This window comes from Narcine bancroftii, chromosome 6, assembly GCF_036971445.1.
Source record: "Narcine bancroftii isolate sNarBan1 chromosome 6, sNarBan1.hap1, whole genome shotgun sequence".
Lineage (NCBI taxonomy): Eukaryota > Metazoa > Chordata > Chondrichthyes > Torpediniformes > Narcinidae > Narcine > Narcine bancroftii.
The window spans coordinates 74,260,424-74,281,097 of record NC_091474.1 but is presented as its reverse complement, the minus strand read 5'-3'; the positions used below and the strand labels follow the sequence as shown (position 1 = coordinate 74,281,097).

The window sequence follows — 20,674 nt, the reverse complement described above, 5'->3', positions numbered from 1 at the left end:
TGAGGCCAATCTTGTGGAGCAATGTCACGTCATTCTCCTGTAATCCTTCAACTTAGTTGCACTCCACCACTGGCTGGTTCCACCAATCTCTCTACCCATCCAGAAATGGAAGGTGAAGTTTATTGTCAACCGATTGCACAAGTACAACACGATAAAACAGCCTTCTCAGGTCCTCGGTGCAAAACACAGACACACAGTCAGACAGAACACACAAGCAATGCATGTGCAGGAATACACAAATAAAAAAAATGTTTTGTGAATGCAAGTCCCGGAGGGTGAGTGTGAGCACTTTCCTTTAGTCATTCATCATTCTCATTACCCGTAGGAAGAAACTGTTCCTTGGCCTGGTGGTGCTGGCTCTGATACACCTGTATCTCTTTCCAGGTGCCCCTCTGCCCCCACCCTTTGCCCATCTTGAATCTGTTAAATGGAGCTTACTCCAACTAAAGCCACCCTACACTTCACTCATTCTCCTCAGCATTAGTACCCCCAAGACCAGGTTACTTCAATTTAATCTTTTAATCATTCTTAAAACTATTCCAGAAGCCATAAGAATTCATTTTTTAGTGGATACAGCATTGTGCCCCCTTATTTCTTGTTTGTAAATCATTAATCAAACTATGAAGTAAAGGTTGTTTTATTAAAAACATTAACTCAGTTTATTTCAATGTGCTGGTTATGAAGATTCCAAAATTTTGCCCATATACAATCTCACACAGAACATTGAATTGTTGATGCTCAAACTGGACCAAAATGATGATTCCTTTTTAAAAAGATACATCTAGCATTTATCTGAAGTTTGCTATCTGATCAGATTTTTACATAAAACAAATTCCATTCAAAAACCAATTTTAAATACCAACATTTTTGCCAGAGAATTAACCAGATTTCAAAAAAAGGGAATTGGAACTACACATTCCAAGCTTAAACCATTTATAAAAAAAAAATCTCACAATTGTACAAATAATTGGGTCTAAGAGTATCAGTTCATTCACTGTCAAATTTGATAGAGTTCACATTCATGGTAATGGAACCTCCCCGATAGCTTCCACGCTTTTTCTTGGTTTTCTCATGCCGGAAGGACTTCCCTCTTGTGAATTTCAAGTCTTGATTAGCTTTCTCACCCCAGTCTCCTGATGCCCCTCTCTGTAAAGCAAATGACCAGAACTTAGTGTCCCATCAGAACTAAAAGACCAGTCACAAAAAAATGAGTGGACGCTTGCTTAAACCTGGAAATTTATGGTGTTCTCCAGATCATATAGTTTTCTGATGTACAGTGTCCTCCATGGAAGAAGCAAGTCTGCAGTGAGGTTAAACTATTCAAACTATAACAGTTTGAGCAGTGAGGTTAGGGACTGAGGTTCAAAAAAGTACGGGGGGAGGTGGGGGGAGGAATTGTAGGTGAATTGGGTATAAATGGGCCAAAAGGGCCTATCACCATGCTGCATGTCTAAATTTTAAAGAAATTGTAGGACAGAAATAAAGGCCCCATTCCCTCCCTTGCATTTATTACCATTTCTTCATGCTGTTAATTACCTGTGACCAGGATCCTATGCAAGTCATGCCTATGGTCTTGTCAGAGCTTACAATAGCAGATGATGCATGTGTTGTCTGCCAATATAGAGATTATAACCAGCAGCAGACCACTCAGCCCCTCTGCATTTCTACCAGCCAACATTCATGCCCTTGCGTACGAAGGATCAGCCTACTTCTGCCACAAAAATATTCAAAGACTCAGCTCCCATCAGCCTTGCAAGGTGTTTCTAAAGATTCAGAAAACAACTTCACTTCTCATTTCTGAGTCGGGTGAACCTTTGCTCTTAAACACCTTCCTTTCAAAGACCTCGAGTCTTCCTGATACATGACCGGCAGCCTGAGATGCGAGTAAAATTTGTGCTGTAAACTTTAAAAACAAAAGAAGAGAGATCTCGAGTCTTCCTCAGGGAGAAACATTCCTCCTAATCTATCCTGTCAAGGTCTCTCAAGATCTTATGGTTCACAATCAAGACTATTTGCTACTCAATGATTGCTGAAATGTTTTAACAATGCATTAATTTTAGAAATTATATTGGGAAAATGGTAAATATTGCTTGTTTTTTTATACATGGCAAGGCTAGCATGTATTATTCTTTGTCAATTCCCCTTGTGTCAGGCATTTTGCAGGGAAATTTCATGGGTAAGGTCACCCCCATTGGTACAGAGACCAAAAGAGGGCAGATTAGTTTCCTGAAAAGAGCAGTGCAGCAGATTGATGTTTTAAAATGACTATCTGGTAACTTCACGATCACTGTACATCTATGTTGCACATGTAATGATTCCCTGATAGGAACATGAATTTTGAGATCAGTAACCATGTTTTGCAATTACTAATCAAGACAGTAAACATTGTTTTGAAAGTACAACAGCAATCCAAACTTACCTTTGCAGCAAACGAATTATTTGAAAAACGTGGATCAATTTCAACTTCATCTTCTCTTACTCTACGGAAAGGAGTATTAGGTTGAGGCTTGTTTATACAAAAGAAAAATGAGGAACAAAGGATATTAACATAATACACTTCTTACATTTAGTGTAACTATGAAAAATAAAGAAGTATCCCACCCATCTCTAGAACCATATGAAGTGTCATACCACTGGCATTAGACCAGGCAAGTTAAACTATATTAAATGTAGGTGTAATGAGGTTATCTAACACAAATCTTTCCCAGCCACAATATTATGATGCTTTGCCACCATCCCCAGATTGAGGTTTGACTCTCAATTCAATTCTTACTGAAAGGTCAATACTAACTTTGACAAGGAAACGGAGAGGGAAATGCAGCTCAATGCAGATTCCCTTCTTTAAGTACCATATTTCCTCGTGTAATAGTTGAGTTTTGGGGTCCAATTTTTCAGGTCAAGTTTGGGGAGGGTTGACTTTTATCTAGGATACTATTGGTTATATTGCCAAGTACCTATGCCGTTCAAAGTATCGGGAGCTTGGATGGCTGGGGGTGGGTGGTTAGTCAGCATTCGAGGAGTAGGGAGCTCGGATGGGCGAGCGGTTGAGGCCAAAAAATAGGGGGGGGGTTTGACTTTTACACGGGATTAACTATTACACAAGTATATACAGTATTCCTTCTATATCTTTCATAGATGCATCAAAATATGCATAGTTAATGAAATCTACAAACCAAGATCAGACAAAGATGAACATCCATCACTTGTTCAATTGAATAAGTACATTTGCAAGAGGAATTAATACAAGATGGTGTTCTGGAATTTCTGCTTACAATATAATTGGCCAATTGCAGCTTTGAATCTTTTTTGAAAAATCCTCAGATTTCTAGTCTTATGGACATCGCAACAAAAATAACTCCCTTTAGATCAGTGGTTCTCAATCTTTTTCTTTCCACTCATACCAACTTTAAATATTCTCTATGCCATTGATGCTCTGATTAGTAAGGGATTGCTTAGTGTGGTATGTCAATGGAAAGGGAAGGTTGAGAATCATTGGTCTAGACCCAACTGTTACTGAAATATTTTGCTTGAGAAAAATTGTCACTGGCCCATTTTCTTTGGAGTTCTGAAACTGTGCACAGTACGAGTCAATGAGGGTCAATTAAAACTGGTTTTCAAACTTTTTCTGTGCACCCACATACCACCTTAAGCAATCCCTTACTAATCACAGAGCATCTATTACATAGGGAATACTGAAAGAAAAAAAGGTTGAAAATCAATAGTTTAGATAAAACCCTTGCAGAATGCATGGATGGAATACAGTTGAAACAAAGCAATGAGGTCAGAATATCAACATTCAGTCAGCAGGCTCATTCAATCAATGGCAGTATTGTTGGTTCTGAGTCTTCGTCTTCCCCCACTTCTGGTTTGGGAATTTAACGCAAGTCTTTGCATTTTACTTTATGTTGCATTGCTGGAAGCTGCACAGGGACAAGCTGGCTGTCAAAAAAAAGGGTCTTAATCACCCTCTCCTAACATAAAGGAATACATGTAGTTCGAAAGTGTGTGAATGATGCAATGCTTAAGTCGAGGTATTTGAGATTGAATGAAACCATGCATCTTCAACAAGGCTGACAATTCTAATACAAATGGGGAAAATGACAGAATCATAAAGAATCCAACCTTAGTTTCAGAAGCCAACTTGGAACTGGATTTCTAAAAACAAAGATAACATTATGGTTACACAGCAAATAATGGAGTTTAATCCAACATTTCCAGAGAAACTGAAAAAATAACTTTGTACAATGGATTTCCACACAAATATTTTAAATTTGCATCACATTATTTTCATTTTGAGAAAAGATTTACAAAAGGCATTAAAGAAGTACCCCAAACATTCCCTCACCTTTTTAGCCTTTGGAATCGTGTTTGGAGTTTTCTGCGGTTTCTGGTCGCCTTTCGATGTGATCGCCTTCACGGCGCCTTTCTCCTTTGTCTTGGTATTTACTGTGCCTGAATTAAAATGCAATTGCAACTATTAATGACAGGCAAAAATATTGCATACAGATGGTTATGAGCTAAGGGACAATAATTCACAATTAGTTCAGATGACACTCATTCATGGATATGTTTTAACAGTGGTCTTGCACAGAAATAACAATGGAGAAATGTCCAGGTTGTGGGGCTGAGTGGAGAAAATGGATCAGCTCATGATTAAATTGAGGGGAGGACTCGATGGGCTGCATAGGCTATTTCTGCTCCTATTTCTTATGGTCTTATAACAACATTGTCTATTGAGGCTCATGGTGACGTGAAAGGGGTTGCAGTTAAAGCTACTGGGATTCCCTTTTCAATGTATAACAAAAACAGAATGGAGAATATAAGTAGAATACAGGAAACCAAACCTTTAAATCAGCTGCATGAAAGTTGAGTGTTACAGTCCTCTAAATAACATCAAACAGAAAATAATCCCTGAACCATCATAACAGTAAAGATCCCCAGTATCTGGAATTCAAGCAACAGGCAAAAAAAAAATCAGGGAAATAAATATATAGATGATCACAAAGCAGGCAAATAAATAAAAATTTTAATAAAAGTTTAAAATTGTAAATGTTCTCTGAAGCAACACATCTTGGAGAAGATGGGAGCAAACCTTCAGCCAGCGGGGCGCCCCAGTCGTGCTCAGTCTGCAGCAGCTGTTTGGATAAAATGGCAGGTGAAGAACTGGCCGATGTTGTTTACTGTGGGACGATGCTCCTTATCCCTGCCTAGTAAGAGTTTTTATCTTTATTAGTAAGGCTTTATTCGTAAACTTGGGGTTGCAGGGTTAATTATGATGGCAGCACGGTTAGTGTAGCGGCTTGTCTAACACTGTTACACCAGCAACTGGAGTTTAAATTTGTGTTTTTAAAGTTATGTAAATTATCTGATTAAAGTGAAATTTACACAATTATGGATGACGATACTGATTTTCTTTTTCAAATTACACCTTTTACTGTCTTTTTAATTGTTTATTCTTAATGCAGCAAGTGTATAAGTTACTGTAAGATTATGTCTCAGGTACATGAAAAATTTGCATATCCAGCATCCGCAATCCCCATAGATGCTGGATATTGTGGATTTTACTCTCTATTACTTAAAGGATTCAAAGTGTGATTTACCAGTCTGCACACTGGTGAACCAAGGTGAATTCTTCATGGCACGGACAGTAACAGGCCTCCGAGGTAGCTAAACCATCAGCTAAACCATCAACGTCAACATTCTTCTGATCCATCACTGCGTGCACTAGTGGACTAGAAATAGAAGTGGGAAGTAAAACTCGAAAGTCTGCAGACAAGGGCTCAAGCCCGAAACGTTGGTGCTGTATCTTTACCTTTGCTATATAAAGCCCACTGTTTGACGTGCTGAGTTTCTCCAGTGTTGTGTTTTTAATTAGAAGTGGAAACCCTGGTTGATTCTTTTTCCTATCTTCACAAGATTGAAGCAGAGGTCCTGAACTTGGCTAACTCTGCAGACAAACCTAACCCATGCAACCACCTCTGCAATTCAGAGTGGACACCATAATCCACTATGGAGCAAACCTATCACCTCCAATTTTGATAAACAAGAATTTGCTAGTCGGAGGGATCATGCAGTAAAAAGGCCTCGAACACAGTCCTTGCTGCCTCCACTACACAACTGTCCATACTTGTCAATGCGAGTCCAACTGTCAGCACAATTGTGACAATTTTGTAAAACAACCCAGAGTGACTTGTAAACACAAATGTAAAAAATTAATCAGTGGACATTCAAAGCCATATTTGGCCTTTACATTCAGTGACATCAGCTATTAAACAGAAACACAAAACAGAATCAGTATCATTCAGCTTTTAAGCATTTTACCATCTGATCGTTCCAACTCAGTCCCTCAACTCCAGATTTCTTCCCATATTCCTTGATCTCCTGAACAAGGACATTTCTCAGATATATTGAATGATTTGGCTTCAACTACTATCTTTTTTTAAAATGTAGACATACAGCACGGTAACTGGCCCTTTTGGCCCCATGAACCTGTGCTGTCCAATTACAGCACGACCCCCGATACATTTTGCACAGTGGGAGAAAACTGGAGCCCCCGGTGAAATCCCATGCAGACACAGAGAACGTACAAAGTCTTTACAGACAGCATTTGATTCAAACCCTCGTCCTGATCACTGGGACTGTTGGTAGAGAATTCTACAGGTTTTCCATGCATCGTTGGTCTTACCCTCTATCCTTAAGATTGTCTCTTGGCACTGAGTGCCCCGATTATTGGGAACATCCTTTCGGAAAGTAATCTACCTAGTCCTATCAAAATCTTGTGGATTTCTACGAATTCCCTTCTCATTCTTTTAAAATCCAGTGACTCCAATGTCACTCTATACATTAGTCCTGGCACCCCAAGAATCAGTTTGCTGAACCAGTCTGTGGCATCTCATGTTCTAGGCCACACATGTCAAACTCAGGCCCGCGGGCCAAATTTGGCCCGTGATATAATTATGTTTGGCCCGCAAGATCATATCAAATATGTATTAGAGCTGGCCCGCTGGCCGCCGCGCCAGTATAGCGCATACACAGCTAATACTACAAATCCCAGAATGCTTTGCAAATGCATTGGCGCCGGCCCGTCAGCCCGCTAATCGCCCCCACCTCCTCTGTTTACTTTCATAAGCATCTGCGACCTGTCGCCTAACTCACATGTAATAAACCCCTTACGAAAAATGGCCAAACGAAAGACAGAAAACAGGACCTTTCAAGGCAGGTGGGAGGCAGACTATATGTTCATCATTTTAAAAGACAAACCTGTTTGTCATTGAAGCAAGTTGTTATTTTGTTGAGTTGTGAAAAAAAACATTTAAAAGGAGCTTAAAGCCTATAGAGAAATATTATTTATTGAATATTTTATTTCTCATTTGTTAATGCTTCTTCTGGAAAGAGTTTAACCAAAACTATTATTAAACATTTATTTTAATAAGAAAAAGTTTAACATTACATATGTTGAAAGAAGAGAAAACATGTAGATGTTGTTGAAAATTTTCAATAAATATTGAGTTTGGCCCACGACTTAGATCTGGACAGTAAATGCAAGAAGACTCTTTCCACCTAGATTAGGAGAGATAATACAAGAGGACGTGGCTTTAGGGTGAAAGAGCAAAGGTTTAGGGGGAACACCAGGGGGACATCTTCACTGAGCTACCTTCTGACAAGGTCCATGCAGGCTCACTTAAGTTTTAAGAATAAGTAAGGATAGATACATCGATGGGAGTAGTCTGGAGGGTTATGGAATGGGTGGAGGTCAGTGGGACTAGAGGAATGATGTTTTGGCACAGACTAGAAGGGCCAAATGGCCTGCTTTCTGTGCTGTAATGTTCTAATATTCTTTGTAAGAAAGATAGGGTATGGGTGTGAGTTAGGGGAAAAAAATTGCTGCTTGTGGAATGGCTTTACATAGATCAGCCCAACATTGTGGGCTGAAGGGCGGGTCCTGTGCTATACTCACAACATTTTACACAGTTGTATTAATCTGTTGCTTGAACTGATCCAAAGAAAACTAGCTCAGTTGTTATTTTTTTCTAGGTAAAACTCCACTTCCAGCAACATCTTCATAAATCTCCACATGCTAATTTCAGCAAGGCAGTGATGAGAACAGTGCACTAACCAACAGTTCACCCTGACTTTTCAAGCACCAGATTTTCCTTTTCATTCACAATTTTAAAAAAACCTCAGCCAAAGCTCACCATTTACAGGCTTAGCTTCCTCCTCCTCCTCTTCATCTGAGGAATCTTCTTCAGAGCTCCTCTCTGCTGCCGCCTTGGGCATTTTCACATTGTGGGGAACAGCAGACTTGTCTTTGGGTTTCTCTTCCTCGGACTCGGACTCGGAATTCTCTGAGCTGCTGCTGCTGATGTCAGCTTTTTTGGCTGTTTTCACAGCCTGTAAAGAAGTAGCCTTTGACTTTGTTAATTGGACAACCGGAGTTTTTAACTGAGGCTCATCATCGCTTGAAGTCTCTTCAGAACTGCTGCTTTCATCTTTCGTCACCACCGAGGGTTTGCCTTTTCCCGTCACTGCTGTGGACTTGGCCTTTGTAGGGGTCGGGACTTTTGCCGGGGTTCTGGCCGGAGTTTTTGCCTCCTCACTGCTGGAGTCATCTGAATCTGAGCTGCTTTCTTCAGCGGCGGCGGCAGCCCTGGCTACTGGAGTGATTTGCTTCCCTGGTTTCACAGGTGTCGCGTCTGCTTTGACAGTCGGTTTGATAGTTGCAGTAGTCTTGCTCCCTTCATCAGAATCACTAGAGCTGTCTGACTCTGAGCTGCTCTCTGGTTTCTTTGCTTGGGCTGCAGCTGCTTTTGGCAAGGACTTTGCAGCCTTTTTCAATTCAGGTTTTGATTTAGGTTCCCCTTCAGAACTTTCTGAATCTAAACATCAGAAACCGTTATTAACAAAGACGTACAAATGACATTTAACACCAATGGCAAAATTCTGCATCTAAAAATCTCTAACAGCAATGAAAAGCAAAACCAGATCTTCATTGTAAAAAGGTACTGCATTGGCAATTGAAGTTGTATATTCATGCCTCAGACAATGACTTGAATCCACAACCTATTGAATCATAGAACACTACAGCAACCTCCTTTGAAGAAGACCGCAGAGCCCACCTCACTGATAAAAGACAAAGGAGGAAAAACCCAACACCCAACCCACCAATTTTCCCTTGCAACCGTGCCTGCCTGTCCCGCTTCGGACTTGTCAGCCACCAACGAGCCTGCAGCTGACCTGGACATCACCCCTCCATAAATCTTCGTCCGCGAAGCCAAGCCAAAGAAAAAGACAGCACAGACAAGGCCCTTCAGCCCTCAATGTTGTGCCGACCCATATATTCCTTCCAAAAAAATAATAAACCTTCCTGACCCCATAACCCTCTATTTTACTTTCATCCATGTGTCTAAGAGTCTCTTAAATGATGCTAATGTTCTAGCCTCCACGACCATCCCCGGCAAGGCATTCCAGGCTCCCACAATTCTCTGTAAAATATTTACCCCTGATATCTCCCCTAAACTTCCCTCCCTTCACTTTGTACATGTCCTCTGACCTGCCCTGGGAAACAGGTGATGGCTGTCCACCCTATTCTATCCCTCTCATAATCTTGTAACCTCTATTGTCTCCTCTTATCCTTCTACTCTCCAAAGAGAAAAGTCCCAGCTCTGCTAACCTTGCCTCATAAGACTTGATTCCCAATCCAGGCAGCATCCTGGTAAATCTCCTCTGCCCCCTCTCCAGAGCTTCCACATTCTTCCTAAAATGAAGTGACCATAACTGAACACAATACTCTCAAGTGTTGTCTTACCAAAGATTTGTAGAGTTATAACATGACCTCTCTACTCCTGAATTCAATCCCCTTATTAATGAATCCCAGTATCCCATAGGCCTTCTTAACTATCCTATCAACCCGTGTGGCGACCTTGAGGGATGCATGGATTTGGACCCCCAAGGTTCTTCTGTTCATCCACACTCTTAAGCAACTGAACATTTAACGCTGTACTCAGCCTTCTGGTTAGTCCTTCCAAAATGCATCACATCACACTTATCCAAATTGAAATCCATCTGCCACTTTTCTGCCAAACTCTGCATCCTGTCCATATCCTCTTGAAACCTTCGACAGCCTTCAGCTCCAACCACAACTCCTCCAACCTTCGTGTCATCCACAAACGTACTGATCCATCCTTCTACCTCTTAGATGACAGCGCAATCAGCATTACATGACTGATGCCCACAAACAAAATAACTTACCAACAGCTTGCCCTTGACACACTGAACCATGGGCACCCCTTCTGGTGATCTGCTGATGCCAACTTGTTGCTTTCCTCCTGCCCCACCTCTCAAACAAAAATGGCAAAGCCAATGGGCTAGATGAACCCTGACCACAAAGGGATAGAAGCACTAGCAGCTAACGAAAGTTTCTGAATATCCGTGGCAAGTTAGCCAAATTACTTAATACTGCAAAACCCTTGTTATCCAGAATTCAAGCAACCGGCCAAAAAAAAATGGCAAAAAATGAAAAGGTAAAAATACAGAAATTTAAAATTGGCACACCTCACTATTAGTTCACCAATCATACAACATGCAATCTCAAACAACCGGAAAATACACTTGTTTAGCATCTAATAATCCCCATAGGTGCCAGATACCAGGGGTTTTACCATAAAAGTTTTTTTAAAAATCAAGATTTCACTAAAAATCAAACAGCCTAAAAAGCAGGTGAAACATGGAAGCCAAATAGTTCAAACCACACGAATTATTTTAAACTTACATTCTCCTCTGTAGCTGTCCCTCTTGATTCAATAAATGGACTGCTTGCTCTACAGAATCAGTGGACAAAATTCCTAGTTAAACCATCCCTTGAATGTTGTGGCGGGTGGAAGGTGAAAGGTTAGATACCATGTAAATGCTGGCAGTTGGACGAGATGTTGTCTGCATTTCCTGCCCATCAGAATTCATTTCCCATCGGGAGAATTTACTCTAAATGCTAGCCTGTACCCCAGAGACAAAGGGAGATCAAATTTCCCACATTCTCTTACCAGACTCACTGTCGGAACTGGAAGCTGTGTTCTTGGCAGCAGGTTTTGGAATAGCAGTGGTCTTCTTGGCTGGTACGGCACCAGGTTTTGCCTGGGCAATTGTTGCTGTTGGGAGGAAAATTGAAAGTGAGTTGGGAACTTTTAATATCTCATGTTCTGAAGCAAGTTATTTCATGATAGAGGGTGCAGAGTGTATGGCAGTGAGTTTGTCCGACACACAAATTATTTTGAATGCACCTGCTATTTCATAGTTTCATAGGCCACTGTAAGATTTACCCATTTGCCAGTTGTGGGATTTTGTACTTCTAAGATTCCTAAAGTATTTAATGTTCAAGTTTTATTTGTGACAACAAAACACTTACCAATATACAGATTACAACTGACTTATTAAACATTTCAAATTCAGACAATTAGCAGTTTTTTCCCCTTCTGTAGGTCATATGCTCGACAATTTTTCTTCCATTTAACTACACATCTGAGTTACCTTACTCCTTGTCATTTCATTAATACCTTTTGTTTTATTCCTCACATCTCTTCTACAGATTGAACTGATATCATATTCATCTGTTGCCTTGCAAAATGAGCAAGAGGATTGGTTGTCTTAGTCATCATCTTGCAGTCTTCGCTTGAACTGCACAATCCTTCACTTGAACCAGTCTTTACTAGAACCACATGCCCTTTGGATGTCTCAACTTTATTGTTCGTCCCAGTAATCTGTATTTGATCCCTAATTTACTTACCATCTTCTTGCCCAACTTGATATTCTGTATATGCTGGCGTATAAGAAGACTTCTGTTAGATGATCCCCCAGAATTTCCATTTACAATGTAGGTTTTGAACTATACTCGCTGAATAAGACTACCCCAAGTCTGGCACTTACCACTGACACGATATTTTAAAAGCAAATTACCCAATAAAGGTTTAAATTTTATTAGCATATTTTAAAATAAATCATCTCCTGCTCCATTAACAGGCCATTTAAAGCCTGTACAGAGGCAAATGGCAGTTGGACTGGTCAAATGGACCCTGCAAGGGAGCGCTTAAGCTTCACTGTCAAGTATACTTGCTGTATAAGGGGACTCTTGGTTTTGGGGTGACATTTTTAAGTTTCAATTCTCATCTTATACACCAGCATAAGTGATTCTGGTTCTGGTTATCAGTTTACTTCAAACATTTCACAATTGGCAAGTTTTACATATACTGTATTTTTTTTTGCAGTAAATATTGTTTTGGATCTTGTTGACGATATCAATGCTGAGTTTAATACATGTTTTTGCTTTAACAATCTTTAGAACACCATTACATATCAGAGGCAAATGTAAGTAAATTGACGTTCAAGAAACATTTCCCTGTTTAAACTAACTGATAAGACGGGTGAAGTGTGGAATGCCATAAAGTACAAGCTTCCCTCAAAAGAAATTGTCCACCATTGCCTGCTCTATTAAACTCTCGCCTCTCAGTATACGATGGAAACAAAAATAAACTCAGATTTATACAGCACCTTTCACATTCCTTTATCAAAATTCTTTACAACCAATGAACTACTTTTAAGTGTAGTCATTCATGATGTGCAAAATACAGCAGCCATTCAAGCTCTGCTCGAAGTCCACAATGAACAAGTTATCTTACAGAATTTTGGAACAAGGGAAAAATATTGGCCAGGATATTCATTCATGATTTCTTTTAAAATAATGCCATGGATCTTTCACATCAACCTGAAAGGTGCAGACAGGGCCTTGGCAAGGTATTAAATGAAAGATAACTGAACTGGGAGCTCCCTCGAATTCCTGCAGCCTGGATTTTTATTCTGCTCCGGCCTTTGGTGCACAGTTGTGTTGCTTCATCAAGCATTGTTGAGAAGTTGCGAGAAGCTCACCAACAGCTTCTCAGAATAAATGGAGAAAGGTTGCAACTCGTTTAACCACATTCTCAGAATATACCTGTTCCATTTTCCCACCATAGCAAACATGGACTTTTAACAACTTTGAAGAGAAGGTCAACAAAACAATTGGCACGAGATTGCTTGAAGAGATTTAACAGAGTGCAACGAGTTGAATCAACATCTAAAAAAAATTGGAATGTTCCAATTTATAGAATTACAATTAAAAACAGAGCATACAATCTATACAATTTACCAATCTAGCCTGACACTTACTGGCAGGTTTCATGGGCGCCTCTTCATCACTGCTGTCTGAGCTGTCATCTGATGAGTCACTGCTTTCCATTTTGGTGGCCACTGCCTTCTTGGCCTTATCATCAGCTGCTTTCTTCTTGGCCGTGCCATCAGCTGCTTTCTTCTTGGCCGTGCCATCAGCCGCTTTCTTCTTGGCCGTGCCATCAACCGCTGCCTTCTTGGCTGTGCCATCAGACGCGGCCTTCTTGGCTGTGCCATCAGCCGCGGCTTTCTTGGCCGTGCCATCAGCCGCAGCCTTCTTGGCCGTCCCATCAGCCGTTCTCTTCTTGGCCGTGCCATCAGCCGTTCTCTTCTTGGCCGTGCCATCAGCCGTTCCCTTCTTGGCCGAGCCATCAGCCGTTCTCTTCTTGGCCGTGCCATCAGCCGTTCCCTTCTTGGTCGTGCCATCAACCCCTGCCACCTTGACAGCACCTGCTGCCTTCTTGGTCGAACCACCAGCCGCTGCTTTCTTGGCTGTTCCATCAACACCTGCCTTCTTGATTGCACCATCAGCCCCTGCCTTCTTGACTGCACCTGCTGCCTTCTTGGCCACACCATCAGCCACTGTTTTCTTGGCCTTTACGTTCTGATCTGTGGGAGGTGGTACTGCACTGTACGAACCTAATAACGTAAAGAGCAAAAAGCAAACCCACAAAATGCTGTTAATTATGATTTTCTCTTTTCATCCTTTCCTGCCAGAAGCCCTCACTTCTATTTACATGCTTATTCTTTTGCAAGCTCTACAGGTTATTTCATCAAAAAGAGAAAGGATGTAAAATGGGACTCACCGCGAAGCACAATGGTGCCCTTAACCAAATAAATGACCCAGGTTACGTCTTGACATGAAAAAAACTGTAAGAGTACCCATATGGTTAGATTGCAGCACTATTTTTCACCTCTTTGTGCTTTAGGTTTCACAGTAGCTGGCTCATCATCTGAACTGTCAGACTCTTCACTGCTTGAACTCTCTGCTTCAGCTGGATTCGGGGCCTTGCCAATTGCAGGAGACTTGGATAGCTGAGCTTTCTTCACCACCGCTTTCTGTTGAAACAGTTAATTTATCAACGCTTTGAAAAGACTGAGCGGCACAAGGACAGCCTCTGCCCCTCTGCCATCAGATTCCCAAATGATCAATGAACCACAGACACTGCCTCACTTTGACTTTTTCTTTTTCCTGCACAATTATTTATTTATTTTGTCAGGGGGTTCATATAAATGTTTGCACTGTGATGCTGCAGCAATACAATGAATTTCTTGACGTGTTCATGATAACATTCTGATTCTCTTGCAGCCCTGTTAATTTGCCAAAATAAGACAAAAATAGTGAATTTTTGCAAGCACTACCTGCAAAGCAAAGTAAGACCATCAAGTCACTGTAGTGCCAAACTGTATACCTCTCAGAGCAGAAGGTCTAATTACGTTTCGTTCAACATTAAAGTGTACTCTTACATCCATAGACAAATTTACTGAGAGCATCATTCTTCTCTTCGCCTCTTGCAATGAGCCCCTGAACAGTAGCATCTTAAACAAATCATATAACCACTTACAGCACAGAACAGGCCAGTTCGGCCCTACTAGTCCATTCCGTAACAAATCCCCACCCTCCTCGTCCCACTGACCAGCATCCGGTCCATACCCCTCCAGTCCTCTCCTCTCCATGTAACTATCCAGTCTATCTTTAAATGTAACCAATAATCCCGCCTCAACCACGTCGGCCGGAAGCTCATTCCACATCCCTACCACCCTTTGCGTAAAGAAATTTCCCTTCATGTTCCCCTTATAATTTTCCCCCTTCAATCTTAAACCATGCCCTCTCGTTTGAATCTCCCCCACTCTTAATTGAAAAAGCCGATCCACATTTACTCTGTCTATCCCTTTTAAAATCTTAAACACCTCTATCAAGTCCCCCCTCAATCTTCTACGCTCCAGAGAAAAAAGCCCCAGTCTGCACAACCTTTCCCTGTAATTCAAACCTTGAAATCCTGTAACATTCTCGTGAACCTTCTCTGCACTCTCTCTATTTTGTTTATATCTTTCCTATAATTTGGTGACTAAAACTGTACACAGTACTCCAAATTTGGCCTCACCAATGCCTTGTACAATTTCATCATAACCTCCCTACTCTTGAATTCAATACTCCGATTTATGAAGGCCAACATTTCAAATGCCTTCTTCACCACACCATCTACCTGAGTATCAGCCTTGAGGGTACTATTTACCATAACTCCTAAATCCCTTTGTTGCTCTGCACATCTCAATAGCCTACCATTTAATGCATATTACCTATTTAGATCTATTTAAACCTGGTCTAGGCTCATTTTCATCACTGTTACAACCTGAGAAAGGCTGTAAAATAATCTTTACCAAAATAATCCCAGGGACCTCCTGCTTTGTGAAGTGGATTCTGTTTTCCTTAAGATCTATACATCTAGGTGAAGATTTAATGGAGGTGTTCAGTTTCAAATAAGCGTGGATGTGAAGAAACGGTCAACACAGAAGAACCAGAACCAGAAACAAAGACCAGTAACAATTGTCAATACAAAATCTATGGAAAGGGAAATGTACTTGATTATTTCAAATGATGTGTTCAAGAATGTCCCCAAAAACAGTTTTAGTAACAATGGAATGGATCTCTTCCTTCCCCGTCTGATGATTCTGATGCTTTCAGAGAAAGAATGTTGGGCTACGAGGTATTGCTACTTGCATTCTCAAAAATGAAAAAGGTTCTGCGTGCCATATGCAAAATTTTATGAAAGTATACATAAAATTCATTTTACAATAAGATTATCTTCGATACCTAGGTTTTTAAGCACAGGGAGAGGGGAAGCAGATATAATTTACTGCATGGATAGTCTGTGGACTCAGGGAACATTGTAAATAGAACCTAACATCACAAAAACAAGCCCTTCTTGACTGTGCCAAGCTATTATTCAGTCTATTCCCACTGAGCTGCAGCTGGACCATATCCCTCCCCACCATGTACCTGTCCAAATTGTGCTTAAATGTCAAATTTGAGCCCGCATTTACCAATTCAGCTGGACCTCAATCCACTCTCCCACTACTCTCAATGTGAAATTCCCTCTTATGTTCCTTTTAAACTTGTAACCTTTCATCCTTCACCCATATTTTTATTTCAGCTTTAACAGTGGAAAAAGCTTGTTTGGTTTTTCTATATCCACCATCATTTGTATACCCTTAACAAATCTCCCCTCATTCTTCTACACTCAAATGAATAAAATCCTAACCTGTTTAACCTTTTCCCGTTACAGTTCTTCTAGTCCTGGCAACATTCCTGTAAGTCTCATCTGCATTCTTTCAAACTTGATGATATCCTTCCTGTAGTTAGGTGACCAAAACTGCACTCAATGCCTCTAAATGTGGCCTCACCAAAGTCTTATCCATATATACCTTATACCAAATCAGGCTTGCTTTAAGTCTTACACGAGGCTAAAGATCAGAGATTATTAAAATATTTACTTGAGCAGGTGTCTGTGGTTTCCCCTCATCTGAGTCTGAGTTGCTTGAGTCATCACTGGAATCATCTTCACTACTCTCCTCTGCTGCTTTATTAACAGCTTTTGAGGTGGTCACTGAAAAAGAATGCATATTGTTGCAGAAGAGCCCAGTTCACCAATGCAGTAGCAAATAAATTGTGACTTAAGAAAAAATACCCCAAGTACATCACTAGCACATCCTAAATGCCATTATGCTGAATATTCGTGAGCTGACTTACTTCCTGCTACTCTTAACTACATACCCCCACCCCAACATCCCTGTTAGCCACAGCCATCGATGCAATGGTAACCAAAGAGTTTTGCTTCCACCTGGTTTCACAGGAGTTCCTGCCACAGGTTTTTCGTCCTCTGAGCTGTCGGATTCTTCGCTGCTAGAACTTGCATCTTTTTTTCTGGCAATCGCCTTGCTGGCTGGAACTGCTTTCTTTAAAGGTGTGCTTTTAACAGATAAGGCTTTCTGTTGAAGCAGAAAGATGCAAAAGAGAAAAATGAAAAATATTTATTTGAAGGGAACCAAAAAGTCCACAATCTTTCTTAATCATTCTGACAGGATCTGAAAGAAACTATAATCTTTCTTTTTTAATTGGTTTTTAGAATAAATACAGCACAATGAAGGGGACAAAACTGAAAATACAACATCACATATGCATATATATCAGGATAAAACTTCAAACAGTATAAATTCAGTCCCTCCTCCACTGGGTGAAGACAGAAAAGACATTAAAAAAAAATATATATATATTCGTGTGCGCGCATGTGTAAGTATATATATATATATATACATATGTGTGTGTATTTATGTGTGCGTATATATATATATATATATACATATGTGTGTGTATATATATATACATATGTGTGTGTATATGTGTGTGTATATATATACATATGTGTGTGTATATATGTGTGTGTATATATATATATATACATATGTGTGTGTGTATATATGTGTGTATATATGTGTGTATGTGTGTGTGTATTATATGTATGTGTATATAAAAAACTCCACCTAACCTACTCTATTTAAAATAAAACTAACCAAAAAAAATCTGAGCATAAACTATATTGAGAATATGTAAAAGACTTTCTTTTTAAATTTTATCTTCACATTGAACTTTCACTAAAATATTTTGAACCTATAGACTCCAGGATCAAAGCAATAACATCAGAATACTAAGCCTTTAATCATCACACTGAGAAAGGAAAAAAAAAGAAAATAACAAATATTCTTTATTAGCATAATCTGTTTCAGTTAACCTGCCTAAATAAATTGGGCTGTAAACCCAATAGGTCTTTAATATCAATGGCCCCAATCAGCGTATGCAAAGGAATTTAAGATAACTCTTGAGGGACACACAGGTACGTAATATCATGAGGTGAATGTGCAACTATCTGTTGTCATTCTACATTTTTAGGATAATTATTGAAAGGAAGAGACTTGTGGCTTTGCTTTCCCACCCTTCATATATCCCCTATTCCATGGAACAGTCAGGTCTCTTGCATCATTTCTTCTCCTCTGTAATGCTACCTTTTAAATTTGCTCAGTGTTAACCTAACTGTTTTTGTTTCCAAATTAAGAAAAGTTAAGTCAGTCCAAGACCAAAAGACTTCAAATACAACCCTGCCATTGTCACCAATGTGCAACAATGGAATAATAATGTAATGTCTGCTTTAATCAAAGTGAAGACATGCTTTTAATCCTGAAGCAATTTCTCTAGATCAGGGTGGCTCGATTCCACTTTTGTGGAAACTGCTTTGGGAACCACAGGCTTTCACAAATGGTCATGTCTAACAAGATTACTGGGTTTGTAATCTGTGTCACAATACATTCCTTCAGTTATTTATGAGGAACTTCCCAATGTATATTCTGTATTCCCAATACAAGGTTTTCAAAAACATCGCCAATTCTCCTCCACTTTGAATGGTCGCAGTGCCCTGTACTGACCAAAGTGAAGGTAGCATACAAGAACGTGAATGGAATTAGGGATACATATCTGTAATCCAAATGCATGCCATTTCTCATCACCTTATGATCACCTCAACCAAGCGTCATAACATATTTGCATACTCATACCAAACCAGGCATCCAGTTTATTGAGATGAAAAAAAATTGTTCTGGTGATTCCAGTCACTTACTCCAGTACAAGATATAATTTCAGACACAAAAATGTGGTGCAAGTTATATCCCTCTTGTAGCATTGATCATAGATGGAGGAGTCAGCAATGCATAGCCCGTTAAACATTGGCAACTCTGAGACAACCATCACAAGTAGATTATTTTGTGCTCTCACCTGTGTTGGTTTCATTTCTTCCTCAGACTCCGAAGAACTTGAATCTTCACTGCTACTGCTTTCCTTCTTTGTAACAGGCTTGCTTATTGCAGTAGTTGGTAGCTTGCTCACTACGTGAATGAATCAACAGCAAGGTAACAATGTTTTGCACAAAGTTACTGTATCTTATTGGTGTATCCACCAAAAATGGTTTTATTCACAATCATTTATATATCCATTAGTGCAGGTTGCAGTATGGTACCTTATCCATTACTCTTTCCTATGTGTGTGCAGAAACATTATCCCCTGCAACGGCTCAAAATAATGGACAAGGATAAAAGCAAACAAAACGGGAAAGTGTTCAATTGGGGAAGGGCTGATTACAATGGGATGAAGCAGGAACTAGGGAGAGTAAACATGGAACAGATGTTCACAGGAGAAAGCACTGATGTGGAGGATGTTTAGGGACCACTTTCGTGGGGTTCAGGATAGAATTGTCCCAATGAGACGGAAAAGATGGGAGGAAAAGGGAACCGTTGTTGACAAAACAGATGAGGCAGCTAGTTAAGAGGAAGAAGGAAGCAGGCATTAGATTTTGAAAGCAAAAACAGGAAGGGCTCATGAGAAGTATGATAGCTATATGGTAGCTAGGAAGGAGCTTAAGATTGCTGTAGAGATTGAAAGGGTAGTTAAGAAGGCCTATGCGATGCGAGACTTCATTAGTAGGGAACTGAATTCAAGAGGTTATGTTGCTACTCTATGAATCTCTGGTGAGACCACACTTAGATTATTGTGTTCAGATCTGGTCACCTCTTTATAGAAAGGATGTAGAAGTTATGGTGCAAACAAAATTTACCAGGATGCTGCCTGAATTGGAAAATAAATCTTATGAGACAGCTATAACTTTTCTCTTTGGAAGTAAGAAGGATGAGAGGTGACATAGAGGTCTACAAGGTTTTGAGAGGCACAGAAAAAGTAGCCAGTGCATTTTTTCCAAGGCAAGGAGTACAAAGAGAGGGCATCTGTACAAAGTGAAATGAGGAAAGTTAAAGGGAGACATCAGGGGTTAGTTGGGTTTTTTTTAAACAGAGTAGTGGGTGCCTGGGATGCCCTGCCAGGGGTGGTGGTGGAAGCTGAAACATTAGGGGCATTTAACAGACACATGGATGGGATAAAAATAGAGGGTTATGAGGTAGGAAGGGTTTAGTTTTTGAAGTAACATATACGTTAGCACAGCACTGAAGGCCGAAGAGCCTGTACTTTGCTGTAATGTTCTATAATTTTGACCTTAACATTCAAAGATTTCTTCCTGTCCCACAGATAAATTGATCAATTGTGTCACAGCTACCATCTCTAATAGAAGAAAACTCAACAAAGATCTGTAACCAGAAATATGGATTATGTCAATTTATTATTCACCTTACAACCCATGTTAATGTTCCACGAAGTGCCAGATTGAAATATCTATCTAGAAGATGTATACACATTTCAAACCTTTTGACAAAAGAGCAGAGCTTCCTGTGAGAATTTTGATTGCAATTCTATGTCAGCTATTTTTCACTAGCCAGGTCCCACACTCTGCGAAGTACGCAGAGCAGTGCTTTCTCATTTATGTCACGACAAACTTCACAAGTACAAATCAGATTCTGGACAACTCTTTCAAAAGACAGCACCATCCCA

General features: G+C 40.1%; 1 protein-coding gene across 2 annotated transcripts in view; it reads right to left on the bottom strand.

The window, feature by feature from the left end:
- Nucleotides 1–632: 632 nt before the first annotated feature.
- The window catches only part of nolc1 (nucleolar and coiled-body phosphoprotein 1), a 42,192-nt gene continuing 22,150 nt past the window's right edge, over nucleotides 633–20,674 (bottom strand). Inside the window, exons 4-14 of one of the 2 annotated variants that reach the window (XM_069885381.1) lie at nucleotides 19,016–19,125; nucleotides 17,034–17,181; nucleotides 16,687–16,799; nucleotides 14,106–14,250; nucleotides 13,192–13,830; nucleotides 11,037–11,141; nucleotides 8,196–8,876; nucleotides 4,346–4,452; nucleotides 4,123–4,155; nucleotides 2,420–2,506; nucleotides 633–1,146 (exon numbers count right to left, since the gene is read on the bottom strand). In XM_069885381.1, coding sequence (XP_069741482.1) covers nucleotides 988–1,146; nucleotides 2,420–2,506; nucleotides 4,123–4,155; nucleotides 4,346–4,452; nucleotides 8,196–8,876; nucleotides 11,037–11,141; nucleotides 13,192–13,830; nucleotides 14,106–14,250; nucleotides 16,687–16,799; nucleotides 17,034–17,181; nucleotides 19,016–19,125 — 2,327 coding nt within the window. In that variant the 3' untranslated portion in view covers nucleotides 633–987. The remainder of the gene's footprint in view (nucleotides 1,147–2,419; nucleotides 2,507–4,122; nucleotides 4,156–4,345; nucleotides 4,453–8,195; nucleotides 8,877–11,036; nucleotides 11,142–13,191; nucleotides 13,831–14,105; nucleotides 14,251–16,686; nucleotides 16,800–17,033; nucleotides 17,182–19,015; nucleotides 19,126–20,674) is intronic. The other variant, XM_069885382.1, reaches the window with a different exon arrangement.